At 44.4% G+C, this 16,262-nt stretch overlaps 1 protein-coding gene across 1 annotated transcript in view; it reads left to right on the top strand.

The window, feature by feature from the left end:
• The first annotated feature begins 3,529 nt into the window (after positions 1–3,529).
• The window catches only part of ZYG11B (zyg-11 family member B, cell cycle regulator), a 105,089-nt gene continuing 92,356 nt past the window's right edge, over positions 3,530–16,262 (top strand). Inside the window, exon 1 of the mRNA XM_026454165.1 lies at positions 3,530–3,766. Coding sequence (XP_026309950.1) covers positions 3,737–3,766 — 30 coding nt within the window. The 5' untranslated portion in view covers positions 3,530–3,736. The remainder of the gene's footprint in view (positions 3,767–16,262) is intronic.

The raw sequence follows: 16,262 nt of genomic DNA, 5'->3' as shown, positions 1-16,262 counted from the left end.
GTGGCGGGCGCCTGTAGTCCCAGCTACTCGGGAGGCTGAGGCAGGAGAATGGCATGAACCCGGGAGGCGGAGCTTGCAGTGAGCTGAGATCTGGCCAGTGCACTCCAGCTTGGGTGACAGAGCAAGACTCCGTCTCAAAAAAAAAAAAAAAAAAGACATAGAAGGGGAGATGTTTAGCTAGCATTTAGGTATGTAAGTATGAAATTCAGAATAGAGATATAATTTGGGGCTATCACAGCATAATAATATTTAAAGTAATATGATGGGATAAGATTATCAAGGAGTGTACGTGGAAAAGATAAAAAGTCTAAATATTGAGCCTTGGGGTACTACAGTATTTAGAGGTTAGAGAAATGAGGAGAAACTAGGAGCAGCCAGTGAAATAGAAGACCTAAGGGGGTAGAATGTCATGGTAGCCAAGGAGGGGGAAGTAATGAGCTGTGTTTAGCGATGTTGGTAGGTCAAGTAACACGAGCACTGAGAATTGACTGGTGTCAGCAAATGGACACCACTAGTGACCTTGACAAGAGCATTTCAGTGGAGTGGAGGAGGTAAAAGTTTAGCCAGAGAGGATCTCACCGAAAATGAGAAAAAGGATGTCAAGGCCAGGTGAGGTGGCTCATGCCTGTAATCTCAGCATTTTGGGAGACTAAGGCAGGCAGATTGCTTGAGCTCAGGAGTTTGAGACCAGCCTAGGCAATATGATGAAACCCCATCTTTACAAAAAATACAAAAATTAGTTGGACATGGTGGCACACACCTGTAGTCCCAGCTACTTGGGAGGCTGAAGTGGGAGGATCGCTTGAACCCAGGAGGCAGAGGTTGTAGTGAACTGAGATCGCACCACTGCACTCCAGTCTGAGCAACAGAGTGAGACCATGTACAAGCCACCTTTGTGAGGCATTTTGCAGAAAAGAGAATGGAGAAATGGGGCAGTGGGTGGGGGATCAAGTCCAGTCAAGAGATGGTTTTTTTTGTTTTTTTTTTGAGATGGAGTCTCGCTCTGTTGCCCAGACTAGAGTGCAGTGGCACGATCTCAGCTCACTGCAACCTAAGGGAGCGTTTTTTGTTTGATTGTTTTAAGATGGAAGAAATAAATTCATGTTCCTATAGCAATGAGAGGTAATAGCAGAAAAATAGTGATGTAGGCGAGAGGAAGAATTGCTGGATAGGTGTCTTTGAGAAAGTGATGTGGTATGAGACCTAGTACTTGAGCTTCTCAAAGTGTGATCAGTGGACTAGTGACCGTCTAGAAATGGTTTGTCACCAGTTTGTGACAGCGATTCAGAATTAATATTTTGAAACTTTTATAACAATTTGACAGAAAAATTTTATGTGTGCTGGATTTAATAATAAAAATTCTGCCTCGCATAGTCAAATTAATAGAGACAGAAAGTAGAACAGTGATGGCCGGGGATTGGGGGAAGTTAAGAATGGGGAGTTATTGTTTAATGAGTACAAGCTTTCAGCTTTGCAAGATAAAAAAGTTCTGGAGGCCTGGCACATCGGCTCACGACTGTAATCCCAGCACTTCAGAAGTCTGTGGCAGGAGGATTACTTGAGCCTAGGAGTTTGAGACAAGCCTGGGCAACACAGTGAGACCTTGTCTCTGCAATAAATAAATAAATAAATAACTAGCCAGGTGTGGTGGTACGTGCCTGTAGTCCTAGCTGCTTAGGAGGCTGAGGTGGGAGGATTACTTCAGCCCAGGAGTTTGAGGTTAAGTGAGCCGTGATTGTGCCACTGTACTCCTGATGGGTGACAGGGTAAGACCTTGTCTCAAAAAATAAATAAATAAAAGAAAAATGAGTTCTGGAGTTCTTGATGGGGATGGTTGTACAACAATGTGAATGTATTTAATACCACTGAGCTGTACACTTTAAAATGGTTAAGCAGATTTTAAAAAGTCTGGGCTTGCATTTTGGATGCTTGTTTTTAAATTTTAATTTTTTCTAGTAATTAATTTTGGTTGTATTTTACAGAAATTTAGTTTTGTGATTGGGGATAAAACCTGGGTCTTTTAGCACAGATGCTTGAGAACTGAGGAGGATTTGACATTAGCTAAAAGGCAAATAATTCGCTTGCAGTAAGGAAAGGAAGGCAGAGAGAGTATCAAAGCAGAGGTACAGGTTAGTTGGAAGTCATGGTGGGTGCTGGGAACTTGTAGATGTTCTTTTTGGTTTGTTTGATTTTCTCATGAATTGGAAGCAAAATCATCAGCTAAATGAGGATGAGGGAGGAAGTGTTGGAGGTTTGAAGAGACAGGAGACTTGAAATAGTTATGTAGCAAGGTGGGAGAGTGTGTGAAACTGGAGAAATGTGGTAGGGTAGCCACGCATTATGGCCCCTCGACAATAATGATCTCAAATTTACCGGGAGTCAGTCAACCACTTTTGGCTTTTTCTCCACCCACTCCATTGCTGGAGTTCCATCAGTACGAAGAAAGCAGAGAACGACTAGAGAAATGAAGGTAATACTGAAGAAATCGACTTCACGTACCTCATGTACTCACTTTCTCCCCAAAACAGCTTAGATTCTATTAGATTCCATTTCATGATGGACAATAGAATCTAAGCTGTTTCAGGAAGAAAGTCAGTACATGAGGCCAGTGTGGGGAGGAATAGCGAAAAGGTAGTTGGATCAGTGGATTTAGGGTTTTGGAGTTGAAGTTTTTGGAGTTGGAGTATTATCAGAGTGAGTGAGCTAGAAAGGAAGAAGGTTGTGGCCGGGCGCAGCGGCTCACACCTGTAATCCCAGCACTTTGGAAGGCCGAGGCAGGTGGATCACCTGAGGTCGGGAGTTCGAGACCAGCCCGGCCAACATGGTGAAACCCTGCCTCTATTAAAAATACAAAAATTAGCCAGGCTTGGTGCCGGGTGTTTGTAATCCCAGCTACTCGGGAGGCTGAGGCAGGAGAATCACTTGAACCCGGGAGGTGGAGGTTGCAGTGAGCCAAGATCGCACCACTGCACTCCAGCCTGGGCAACAAGAGCGAAACTCCATCTCAAAAAAAAAAAAGAAAAAAAAGAAAGGAAGAAGGTTGCAATGGGAGTTAGAGGATTAAAATTAAGATTGTAGAGAAGTTACAATTATTCGTATGAACATGAGAGTGAGAGGCTGAGCCAAGAATGATCCCTAGAGAAGAGTCTGAGAGGCCAGAGGATTGGAAGAATTAGGTGAATTTTGAAATCACCAAGAATTTTGACAACAGTAGTAATGAATGACAGTGAACCAGAAGCCCAAATCTTAAAGAATGATGATGAGTGACAGAGAGGTCTATAGGGGACCAAAGCGAGCGGTGCTCTAATCTCTTGTCATAATGTAATATTTAAAGCTCTTCATATTTTGAAGGGAGGCTAGCATTTGGGGGTGTGTTGCTCCTTTAAGGGTCTGGGAGGGGGAGAAACTACAGGTCGGGCTGGGCGGGGGGGGGGCGGGGGGGGCGGGACCCCTCGGCTGAGTCTGCGCATTGAGAGCGGAGGCGGGGCCAAGCGCGGGCTCGCGCGCCCGGGCGGGTCCTCGCGGGGGCGGAGTCTGCGCTCGGGTTCGGGCTGCGGCTGCGGCTGCGGCTGCGGCGGCTGCTGCTGCTGCTACACTACTAGCTTAAGGGAAAGAGGCCGAGGCCTGGGCCAAGCCCGGAGCCGCCGCTCGCCGGAGCCTCCTGGAGCCTCCGCGCCGGCTCAGCCTGGGGGCGGGCTCCGGTCCGGCCCGCCGCCGCACCCAGGACGGAGGCTGCATGCCCGAGGACCAGGCCGGCGCAGCCATGGTGAGGGAGCAAGGCCTGCCCTAGCCGCAGCCGCCCGCCACCCTAGCCCCCGCCCGCCGCGCTAGCCCCTGCGGGCTTGCCCCTCCCTGTCTCTGGTGTCCCCTCGGGCTCCCTGCCTTTACCTCTTTCCCTCGTTACTGCCCCCTCGGTGTCCAGCTCCTCCTTGCCCGTGCTCCCCCATTCACCTGCTGGGGTGAACCCCTTTAGGTGACATCCCTGAATCTCCCTTCCCCCCGATGACATCCTTTTTATCACTCCCAGTGACAGCCTTTTTCGCATTCCTTTTGTCGCCCACTCCTTGTCCTTTAACCCTAACCCTTCCCTCCTTTCTCCTCTATCATTTTGCCTTTTTTTCTCTTATGTGATTTTTACTTTCCCCTCTTTCCTCCCTATTTTTCACTGCTCTTCCTTGCTCTTCTCACCCCTCTTCACCATTTTATCTCCACTGCCCCCTCCTCTCCGTGTTCCTTCTCCCCTTCGACCTCTCCCATCCACGTTTCCTCTTCCTTTATCGGATGTCCTCGCTCGGTTCGCTTTCACAGCTGTTCCCATTTCCTTCTACGGGTTTCAGGGGTCTAAGCAGTAACAATTTGAGGACTGTTGCTTCCTGGGAGCTGTAGGTCGGGCAGATAGGGATTTGTAGGCTTGCTTCTTCCTTTTCGTTTTTGGAGGCATTGAAGAGATCCTGGAAGCCTATTAACTAGTGTCATTGCAAAACCGGAGTGGTGGTGTGTTAACAGAGCAATGAAGTGAGGGCCAGCATGCATACTGTGACCTCAGGAGAGATCTAATCTTTTGACAGAAATAGCTAAAAAATGTTTTGAATTTCTTTCTTTCTTTTTGAGCATCTTTTAATGTGGAGGTACAGCTGGAGGAATTTAAAAATACTTGTTTACCGACTTGACTATTATTACTTGAATGATTTGTTTTCATTTGGAGGCAGAGACCAAGGGCATTTGAAGACTGACAATCAGCTTGGCAGGTTGTGACTGTCTCTTTAAACCTTCTAAAGAGTTCATTTGTTTTGCCCTGTCTGCCTTTAGTTGGGAGAACCTTATATTTGCAGATTTTCTTTCTATTTGAAAATAGGTTGAGGCTTCAGTTGGTTTTTTCATTGAGTTGGGTTATAAGTGGTTTGCTGTACATTTATTGAAAACATTGCTCCAACATATGCAACAAGCTAAATTTTGGTCTTTGCGAGGAATAAGGCACAACTAAGTCCTGATAATTACGTTCCCCTAGGAGGTTAGTCAGTTTCTTTTTTTTTCCCTCCATCTGTTTTTTAGAAAAGTGATGTACTATTAAATTATTTAACCTATGAATTTTCCCTAACTCGCTCCTGCATTTTTAGTCTGTCATTTCCCTGTGTCTGTCTCCTTCACTTTCACACACTGTTATTGTATGCTAACCTGTTTCTCCCTGTGGAATGTAAGTTCTAGGTAGCAACCGTGCCTTACTTATTACTCCAAGTGCCCAGGCCGCCTAGGTGCTTGAATGATTCACTTTATGGTCTCATTTCCCACCTGACTAGTATAAACTTAAATTGAAATTTGAGGTAGCTAGTGGATTACACAGAAAGAGTGAGTTTGAGAATCGTTGTTTGGAGATGATCTTTCTCTGTGGCCCAGGCTGGAGTGCAGTGGCACAATCATGGCTCTTTGCAGCCTTGAACTCCTGGGCTCAAGCGATCTTCTCACCTTAGCCTCACAAGTAGCTGGTACCACAGGCACGGACTGCCGTGCCCCACTAATTTGTAAAACTCTTTGTAGAAATGGAGTCTCGCTGTGTTGCTCAGTCTGGTCTTGACCTCCTGGATTTAAGCCATCCTCCCACCTTGGCCTCCCAAAGTTCTAGAATTACAGGCATGAGCCATCATGCCTGGGCAGAGAATCTTAATTTTGGTGCAAAAATGATATTGAGTGAGGTATGATGATATACTTTTCAGAATAAAGAGCCATCCTACCTAAGACATCACATTGCTGTATTTTTTAAAGTGTGGGCCCTTCCATTGAGAATGAATGTATGAGAGGGAGGAGTTATGAACTCCGCTTGAGGTATTTAGGATTAAAAAGTGTCCTTTGAGCTGGGCCTGAAAGTTGAATAGGGTTTTTATAGATCATTTTGGGAAGGGGAAGAATGCCTCATGAATGTGAGTAGCAAGTAGAAAGGATGCCCTCACAGGGATTTTTTTTTTTTTTTTTAAAGAAAGTAGGAAGGAATTAGGATGCATTGTAGGAAGTAGTATTACCATTATATAGCATGGAAGGATGCAAGAATGAAAATGTGTAGTAGGAAATGAGGCAAGCAAGATATCATCTTAGCCCATTCAATCTACTGTAACAAAATACTGTAAACTAGGTAGCTTGTCAACAACAGAAATTTATTTCTCAGAGGAGTTCGGAAAGCTGGGAAGTCCAAAATCAGTTCCCCAGCGGATTTGGTGTCTCGTGAGGGCTGTTCCTGAGTCACCTTTTCACTGTTTTCACACGTGGTGGCAGGGGCCAGGTGGCTCTCTGGGGCCTCTTTTATAAGGGCACTAATCCCATTCATGTGGGCACTACACTGGTGATGTAATCACCTCCCAAAGGCCCCACCTCCTCATACCATTACCTTGGGGGTTAGGATTCCAACATATGAATTTAGGGAGACAGAAACATTCAGACCACAGCAGACATATTAGGCATGATTATGTTTTAAACTTTGCATCTAATTAACTTGATTTTTCCTTGATGGTTAAAACATGTACACACAGAGTAACAGTGTGTGTATGGGAGAGGTGAGGAGAAGGCAAAATATTAGCTTATTTTGAGCTAGGAATTATCAGTAGAGGCTACTTTTCCTTGTGCAGTATTTTTCGTAGATAATAAATACAGTTGAATAAATGGTTATTATAAAGCTTTGTATTTTGTATTTGTTAATTTCTTTTTTTTGAAACGGAGTCTCCCTCTGTCACCCAGGCTGTCACACCCGGCCATTTATTAAATGTTAATTAGGTTGCGTTTGAATAGTTGAGATATTTAAGATGAATTCTTGATTGGGCATGGTGGCTCACACCTGTAATTCCAGCACTTTGGGAGGCCAAGGCAGGCGGATCACCTGAGGTCAGGAGTTCGAGACCAGCCTGGCCAACATAGCAAAACCTCGTCTCTACTAAAAATACAAAAATTAACTGAGTGTGGTGGCATATGCCTGTAATCCCAGCTACTCGGGAGGCTGAGGTAGGAGAATCACTTGAACCTGGGAGGCAGAGGTTGCAGTGAACTGAGGGCAGGGCCTGAGAGTTTGCAGTTCTTTTTTCTGAGGCAAGGTCTTGCTCTGTCCCTAAGCTGGAGTGCAGTGGCATGATCGCAGCTCACTGCAGCCTTGACTTCCCAGGCTCAAGCGATCCTCTCACCTCAGTCTCCCATGTAGCTGGGACCACAGGTACCCACCGTCACACCTGGCTAATTTTTATATTTTTTGTAGAGATGGGGTTTCGCCATGTTGCCTAGTCTGGCCTCGAACTCCTGAGCTCCAGTGATCCTCCCACCTCCGCCTCCGAGAGTGCTGGAATTATAGACATGAACCACTATGAAAGTTTGTGTTTCTGTCGACACCCATGTAATGCTGATGCTGCTGGTCTGTGAACCACAATTTGAGAACTACTGGTCTAAGACATAGTCCTTACTTTTAATTAATCTAACAATGTTTTTGGAGTGTTGTTGACTGTGTTGACATTGGGGAAATCACAGATACTAAAATAGATGGGACCTTTGGCATTTTCCATCTTATGTATATAGAGCAATTTTATTTATTTATTTATTTATTTGCTTACTTACTTACTTTGAGATAGGATCTTGCTCTGCTGCCTACACTGGAGTGCAGTGGCATGATTACGGCTCACTGCAGCCTCAAACTCCTAGGCTCAAGCAGTCCTTCCAGCTCAGCCTCCCAAGTAAAGCTAGGATTTCAAGTGTGCTCTGTTGTATGCAGCTGATTTTTTATTTTTGTGTAAGGAAGTGATCTCCTTGTGTTGGTCAGGCTGGTCTCAAACTCCTGGCCTCCAGTGATCTTCCCACTTTGGCTTCCCAAAGTGCTGGGATTAAGGCACAAGCCACCGCATCCAGCCTGTATAGAGTAATTTTAAATGTGAAGAGTTTTAATATATCTTGAGTTTGCTGAAAAAGAACAAGTTGATAGCTGGGCATGGTGGTGTATGCCTGTAGTACCATCTGCTCTAGAGCCTGAGGTGGGAGGCTCACTTGAGCCCAGCAGTCCAAGGCTGCATTGAGTTATGATCATGCCACTGCACGCCAGCCTGGGCAACAGAGTGAGACCTCATTAAAATTTAAAAAAAGAAAGAAAGAAAAGAAAAGAGAAGTTGTGGAATAATGGAATAGTTAGGAGTGACTTTGCAGAGGTCTTACTTTCAAGTAGAGAACTGAGGGATTAAATTGTAGGAGTTATGTAAAGAACAGTCAAGATAGGCCGGGTGCAGTGGCTCATGCCTGTAATCTCAGCACTTTGGGAGGCCAAGGCGGCTGGATCACCTGAGGTCAGGAGTTCGAGACCAGCCTGACTAATATGGAGAAACCCCATCTCTACTAAAAATGCAAAAATAAGCTGGGCATGGTGGTGGGCGCCTGTAATCCCAGCTACTCGGGAGGCTGAGGCAGGAGAATTGCTTGAACCCGAGAGGTGGAGGCTGCAGTGTGAGCAGAGATTGTGCCGCTGCACTCCAGCCTGGGCAACAGAGTGAGACTCCGTCTCAAAAAAAAAAAGTCCAGATAGAAGGAGCAGCATGTGCAAATGACCTGTGGTGATAACTCTCTCTTGCCTGCCTAACTCTAACATATCCTAGAGTTCTCCATTCAGGGAACTCAGGGAAACCCTATCCAAAAAACGAAGATCACTCCCCTCTTTATTATGTAGCACTTTTTCATAGGATATATAGCAACTGTAATTTTATATTTCTTACTATAATTATTTAATTAGAGTCTACTTTCCATGTCCAGAATGTAAAAATCACTGATAAAGAGATGATTTTTGACCAGCTTCTAAGGGCTAGGTGATGTTCTAGGCACTGTGATTACAGAGGTTAAAAAAAGACTTGGGATACAGGGAGGGATACACAATAAGTTATAAATGTGTAATGACAATAGTTATATAATAAATACTAAGGAAAAATAAACCAAGGTAAGATATAAAGTGATAGTGTGTGTGTGAGGGGGCAACTATTTTAGATAGGATGGTTAAGCAGCAACACTAATAGCTTTTATTTATTTATTTATTTTTGAGACAGGATCTTACCCTGTCACCCAGGCTGGAATTCAGTGGTGCAACCACGGCTTGCTGCAGTCTCAACCTCCCAGGCCCAAGCTATCCTCCCGCCTCATCCAACTCAAGCAGCTGGGACTATGGGCATGCGGTACCACGCCAGGCTAATTTTTGTATTTTTGTAGAGATGGAGTTTCACCATGTTGCACTCCTGGGCTCATGTGATGTGCCCACTTTGGCCTCCCAAAGTCCTGGGATTACAGGCCGGAGCCATTGTGCCTAGCCTATTTTTTTCTTATGACAGTGACATTTTGAACTAAAAAGATGGAAGTTATTATTAATATCAGTAAATGTGTTCTTGAAACTTGAAAAAGGATGTGTGTGGGGGAATCAATAAATAAATTGAAATCCCTTCCAACCTTATGCTTTTGAACCATAAGTCTGAGCAATCTCATGCCAGTTTGAATCAGAGTCATTCAGAAGCCCAAATGGAGAAATGTCCTACAATAGGAAGGAAATCTTACTAAATTTCCTTCTTGCTTAAAAAAAAATTATATATTGCATACAGAGATTAAACATCAACACTAGTGGCATTCTGTATCTCCCCCTACTATTAGACATATAATTTATTAGCTGACTAAAATTCTAAATAATTTGGCGGGACATGATGGCTCACGCCTGTAATCCCAGCACTTTGGGAGGCCAAGGCAGACGAATCACGAGGTCAAGAGATTGAGACCTTCCTAGCAAACATGATGAAACCCCGTCTCTACTCAAAATACAAAAACTAGCCGGGTGTGGTGGCGGTCGCCTGTAATCCCAGCTACTCCAGAGGCTGAGGCAGGAGAATCACTTGAACCTGGTGGGGCGGAGGTTGCGGTGAGCCGAGATCAAGCCATTGCACTCCAGCCTGGACAAAAAGAGCAAAACTCTGTCTCAAAAAAAAAAAAGTAATAATAATTCTACATAGGAGGTTATTTTCCTTAGATAAAGCTCATGCATGGAAGCAATTGTATACAAAAACAGATTTCCTGTTTCAGTAAAATTTACAAACAAGACTCAGCTAGTTCTCTGTGGGATCATCATTCTAGTCATTTTCAGAGTATCTTGCATTGAATTTCTCTACGTAAAATTAAGTTACTGAGAAAGTTTTTATCAAATTTTACTGTGTGGTAAAATTTGTATATCAAACCTTTTATAGATTCCCTTGATTTCAAAATAATAGTAATATCTCTTAAATAGAATGTTAGTTTTTATTCTTTTTTTATTAAATGTGTTTGTTATAGAGGTCATGCTTAATGATTTCCAAGAGTGTATTTTTTGTATAGTTTTTGTGAGGCTGGGCATGGTGGCTCACGCCTGTAATCCACATCTGTAATCCCAACACTGTGGGAGACAAAGGCAGGTGGATTGCTTGAGCCCAGGAGTTCGAGACCAGCCTGGACAACATAGTGAGACCCTGTTTCTACACAGAATAAAAAAATTAGGGCACGTTTGGGGTCCCAGCTACACAGGATGCTGAGGTGGGAGGATTGCTTGAGCCTAGGAGGTTGAAACTGCAGTGAGCAGGATTTGCACCACTGCACTCCAGCCTGGGCAACAGAGCAAGACACTGTCAATCAATCAGTCAGTCCAGCAGAGATATCTTGATGTGTCATTTAAGAATCATGCTCAGATAAATGTACTCATTTACTCTTTTATCATCAATACACTTATATTTCTTGTCTTTAACTGTTTGTTATACGAAGAAAAGCTACTGTATTCAGTGTTCAGATTAAGTTGTAACAATGGAATGACGTTATCATGACCCATTCCCCTAATTCCCACTAATTGACACATGTTGAGTAGATAAATTCTTGGATACTCTCTAACTATTCTCTTTTTATAAAGGAGAAAATTTTAGATAATTATTAAATATTCAAAAATATACAAACTGAAATAGACATCAATTTTTTTTTTTTTTTTTTTTTGAGGCGGAGTCTTGTTCTGTCGCCCGGACTGGAGTGCAGTGGCCGGATCTCAGCTCACTGCAAGCTCCGCCTCCCGGGTTCACGCCATTCTCCTGCCTCAGCCTCCTGAGTAGCTGGGGCTACAGGCGCCCGCCACCTCGCCCGGCTAGTTTTTTTGTATATTTTAGTAGAGACGGGGTTTCACCGTGTTAGCCAGGATGGTCTCGATCTCCTGACCTCGTGATCCGCCTGTCTCAGCCTCCCAAAGTGCTGGGATTACAGGCTTGAGCCACCATGCCCGGCCTATTTTTTGTTTTTTCATAGTGACAGGGTCTTGCTCTCTGGCCCAAGCTGGAGTACAGTGGCTGGAGTATAGTGAGGTATAATCATAGCTCACTATAATCATGAACTCCCGAGCTTAGATGATCTCTTGCCTCAGCCTCCTGAGTTGCTAGGACCACAGGCATATGCCAGCATGCCCAGCTAATTTTTTTTTGTTTTTGTAGAGGTAGGGTCTAGTTTATGTTGCCCAGGCTGGTCTCAAACTCCTGGGCTCAAGTGATCCTCCTGCCTCAGCCCCTCAAAGTGCTGGGATGTCAAGTCATGAGCCCGGCAGACATCAATATTGAATGTAATGATGTGAGCCTATAGATGAATTGGGAAAGAAATAAAAAAAATAAAAATAAAAAATAAAAAAATAAAAATGAAAAAAATAGATGAATTGGGAAATGCCGGCTAAAACACTGCTTTTTTCATAGGTCCTAGAACTAGCTCTTAAAGTATATTTAATAAGTGGTAGAAATAGTCATTATTAACAATGGAATAAAAGGTTTTGTTTTTTCTTTTTTTAAGAGTCTCAATCTGTCGCCATCTCAAAAAAAAAAAAAAAAAATTAGCCGGGCGTGGTAGCGCATGCCTGTGATACCAGCTAGTCAGAAGGCTGAGACAGGAGAATCACTTGAACCTGGGAGGCGGAGGTTGCAGTGAGCCGACATCGCGCCATTGCACTCCAACCTGGGCAACAAGAGTGAAACTCTGGCTCAAAAAAAAAAAAGTGATTTGGCAGTATGGGTTCAAGAACCACAAAATTGTACACACTCTCTGACCAATTTTCTTGTTCTTTTATTTTGAGACGGAGTTTTGCTCTTGTTGCCCAGGCTGGAGTGCAATGGTGCAATCTGGGCTGAGCGCAACCTTTGCCTCTCGGGTTCAAACGATTTTCCTGCCTCAGCCTCCCGAGTAGCTGGGATTACAGGCATGCACTACCATGCCCAGCTAATTTTTGTATTTTTGGTAGAGATGGGGTTTCTCCGTGTTGGTCAGGCTTGTCTTGAACTCCCAACCTCAGGTGATCTGCCCGCCTTGGCCTCTCAAAATGTTAGGATTACAGGCGTGAGCTACCGTGCCTGGTCCAAATCACTTTTGTTTATTTTTATTATTTATTTATTTATTTTTTTGAGACGGAGTCTCGCTCTGTCGCCCGGGCTGGAGTGCAGTGGCTGGATCTCAGCTCACTGCAAGCTCCGCCTTCCGGGTTTACGCCATTCTCCTGCCTCAGCGTCCCAAGTAGCTGGTACTACCGGCGCCCACCAGCTCACCTGGCTATTTTTTTTGTATTTTTTAGTCGAGATGGGGTTTCACCGTGTAAGCCAGGATAGTCTTGATCTCCTGACCTTGTGATCTGCACATCTCGGCCTCCCAAAGTGCTGGGATTACAGGCTTGAGCCACCGCGCCCGGCTCAAATCACTTTTATAAAGCACTTTGAAGAAGAATATATCTTCAGCACTTAAGTATTTCTTTGACAAACTTAATACTACAAGTACTATTCTCACGCGAAGTAATTGTGATTAAGATTTTCCAGGCTCATAAATGAAAGAAAAATAAATTCTGTAGTAACTAGGCAAGGGTGGAATGAGAAACGAACACTGGGGGCGTGCCACTCTTCCTACTCAGAATTTCTTTTTATTTTGAGACGGAATCTCTCTCTGTCACCCAGGCTAGATGGCAGTGGCGCAATCTCGGCTCACTGCAACCTCCGCCTCCTGGGTTCAAGTGATTCTCCTGCTTTAGCCTTCTGAATTGCTGGAACTACAGGCGCCCACCGCCACGCCTGGCTAATTTTTGTATTTTTAGTAGAGATGGGGTTTCACCGTGTTGGTCAGGCTGGTCTCAAATTCCTGACCTCAAGTGATGTGCCTGCCTTGGTCTTCCTACTCAGAATTTTTAAATTTCTCCCTGTTGTCTGAGACAATAGACCCTGTGAAGATACCTTTTTTTTTTTTTTTTTTGAGATGGAGTTTCACTGTGTCGCCCAGGCTGGAGTGCAGTGGCCGGATCTCGGCTCACTGCAACCTCCGCCTCCCGGGTTTACGCCATTCTCCTGCCTCAGCCTCCCGAGTAGCTGGGACTACAGGCGCCCGTCACTCGCCTGGCTAGTTTTTTTGTATTTTTTTAGTAGAGATGGGGTTTCACTGTGTTAGCCAGGATGGTCTCGATCTCCTGACCTCGTGATCCGCCCATCTCGGCCTCCCAAAGTGCTGGGATTACAGGCTTGAGCCACCGCGCCCGGCCTGAAGATACCTTTTTAACACTGAAAACCTTGAGAGCCAGGACAGTAACATACTTTCAGAATACATTAATTGTGGGGGGAAAAAAACCAAAAAGCAGGTCCGGTAGGAATTCAGTCATATTTTAAAATGATACTCTGTTAAACCTAACATCTATTACGCATTAAAAATATCAAGATATTATTGTGTACAGAGTGTACTTGATATGCATGTGAATTTGTGAACTCCTTAAGATCCTTGTGGAGCCTGCAGTTTCGGCCCTCTAGTTTACAGTGGTCTTACAGGGCTGTTGTTCTATACAGATTGTACTGCACAACTCAGCTAACAGCCATTCATATAGATAGCAGTGAATCTGCAGAGATCTGTATCCTGTGTACTTGGTGATGTCTAGCACATAGTAGGGACTCAGCAAATAGTTGTTGAATGAAAGTGTTTTATTTATTTGTTTGTTTGTTTGAGATGGAGTTTCGCTCTACGTGCCGGGATCAAGTGATTCTCCCACCTCAGCCCCCTGAGTAACTGGTATCACAGACGTGTGCTACCACGCCCAGCTAATTTTTTTTTTTTTTTTTTTTTGAGATGGATTCTCGCTCTGTCAGCCAGGCTGGAGTGCAGTGGCACCATCTCGGCTCACTGCAACTTCCGCCTCCTGAGTTCAAGCAATTCTCCTGCCTCAGCCTCCTGAGTAGCTGGGACTACAGGCACATGCCACCATGCCCAGCCAATTTTTGTATTTTTAGTAGAGACAAGGTTTCACCATGTTGGCCAGGCTGGTCTCGAACTCCTGACCTCTGGTTATCCGCCACCTCAGCCTCCCAAAGTGCTGGGATTACAGGTGTGAGCCACCATGCCTGGCTAATTTTTGTATTTTTTAGTAGAGATAGGGTTTTGTCATGTTGCCCAGGCTGGTCTCGAACACCTGTCCTCAAGTGATCTGCCCCCTTTGGCCTTCCAGAGTGCTGGGATTATAGGTGTGAGCCACTGCGCCTGGCCTGAAAGTGTTTTATGTAGTATACTAGGACCTTTATGATCTGATCTTTTTTACTGCTTTAGCCTTATTTCTTATTGTATGAGAAAAAGTCTTTACATTTTATGCTCAGTAATACTGAATGAACATTATGCTGTTTTTTGTGCCTCTAAGTTTTGCTTACACTGTTACTTTTGCCTGGAATGCTGGAGTTTCACCATGTTTGCCAGGCTGGTCTCTAACTCCTGACCTCAAGTGATCCACCCACCTCGGCCTCCCAAAGTGCTGGGATTACAGGTGTGAGCCATTGTGCCTGGTACTACTTCTTAATTATTAAACCTTCAAGTGTCCCTTTATGCCCTACCTCCTTTGTGAAGGCTTTGGTTGCCTGCAGGCAACCTTGGGTTAAGCATTTCTGTATGCCTCTCCTGTACATTGTGTGTGCCCTGGTTATAGCAGTTGTTTTCTGTGGTATTATTATTTGTTAATGAGGCTGGCTGTGTCTCCAGATTGTGAGCTCTTTTAGGGCAGGACAGTGCTGTGTTTTTACAGTTTCATGTCGTAAACACTTAGTATAGTGCTTGACATGTAGTAAGTACTTACCAGTATTGAACTGAACAATATTGGCCGGGTGCGGTGGCTTATGCCTGTAATCTCAGCACTTTGGGAGGCCGAGGTGGGCGGATCACCTGAGGTCAGGAGTTCGAGACCAGCCTGGCTAACATGGTGGGATCCCATGTCTACTAAAAATACAAAAATTAGCTGTGCATGGTGGCATGCCTGTAATCCCAGCTATTCGGGAGGCTGAGGCAAGAGAATTGCTTGAACCCAGGAGACGGAGGTTGCAGTGAGCCGAGATTGTGCCATTGCACTCCAGCCTGGGCAACAAGAGCAAAACTCTGTCCCAAAAAAACAAAACAATACTGAGTAATACAATGTTTGTTCAGTGTGTGTTTGATAGAGAATTGCATAAGGTGATGTTAACTGAGATGTTGTGATACATGAAAAAAATTGAACACTCTGTACAGGTCCCCTGAGGGGAAAAGAGGTTGGATAGGTAAGAAATGTTAGAACAGGTAGTTTCTTTTACTAGCCTAAATGGCACTTTTGACCTAGGATAAATGTTCTGTCCACAAGGATTTAACAGGAAGAGCTGGGAAGAAAGCCTCGTGTTTAAACTCAGATAGTAAATAATCAGTTACTGCTAAATCTAGAGGGGTGGTTAATTCTTTTAAAAACTTTTATTAACTTTTTGTTTGTTTTTATTTTTTTGAGACAGGTCTTCACTCTGTTGCCCAGGCTGGAGTACAGTGGTGGCATCTCGGCTCATTGCAGACTCTGCCTCCCAGGTTCAAGCGATTCTCCTGTCTCAGCCTCCTAAGTGGCTGGGATTACAGGTGCATGACACCATGTCGGCTAATTTTTGTACTTTTTTAGTAGAGTCCGGATTTCACCATGTTGGCCAGGCTAGTCTCCAACTCCTGACCTCAAGTGATCCACACGCCTTGGCTTCCCAAAGTGCTGAGATTACAGGCATGAGCCACCACGCCCAGCCCTAGTAGCTTTATATAAAGATCTTTTGTTTTTCTTTTTTGTTATCTTCAGTTCTCCTTTGTATAAATGTTTTTCTTACCTTTCCAGTGTCTGAATGCCTGCCTATTCAATGTCATATTTTTCTTTTCTAAGGACTTTTTTTTTTGAGATGGAGTTTCGCTCTTGTTGTTAAGACTGGAGTGCAATGGTGTGATCTCGGCTC

Source organism: Piliocolobus tephrosceles, chromosome 1 (genome assembly GCF_002776525.5).
Source record: "Piliocolobus tephrosceles isolate RC106 chromosome 1, ASM277652v3, whole genome shotgun sequence".
Classification (NCBI taxonomy): Eukaryota; Metazoa; Chordata; class Mammalia; order Primates; family Cercopithecidae; genus Piliocolobus; species Piliocolobus tephrosceles.
The sequence above is the reverse complement of the archived record's forward strand: the minus strand, read 5'-3'. Positions and strand labels throughout refer to the sequence as shown.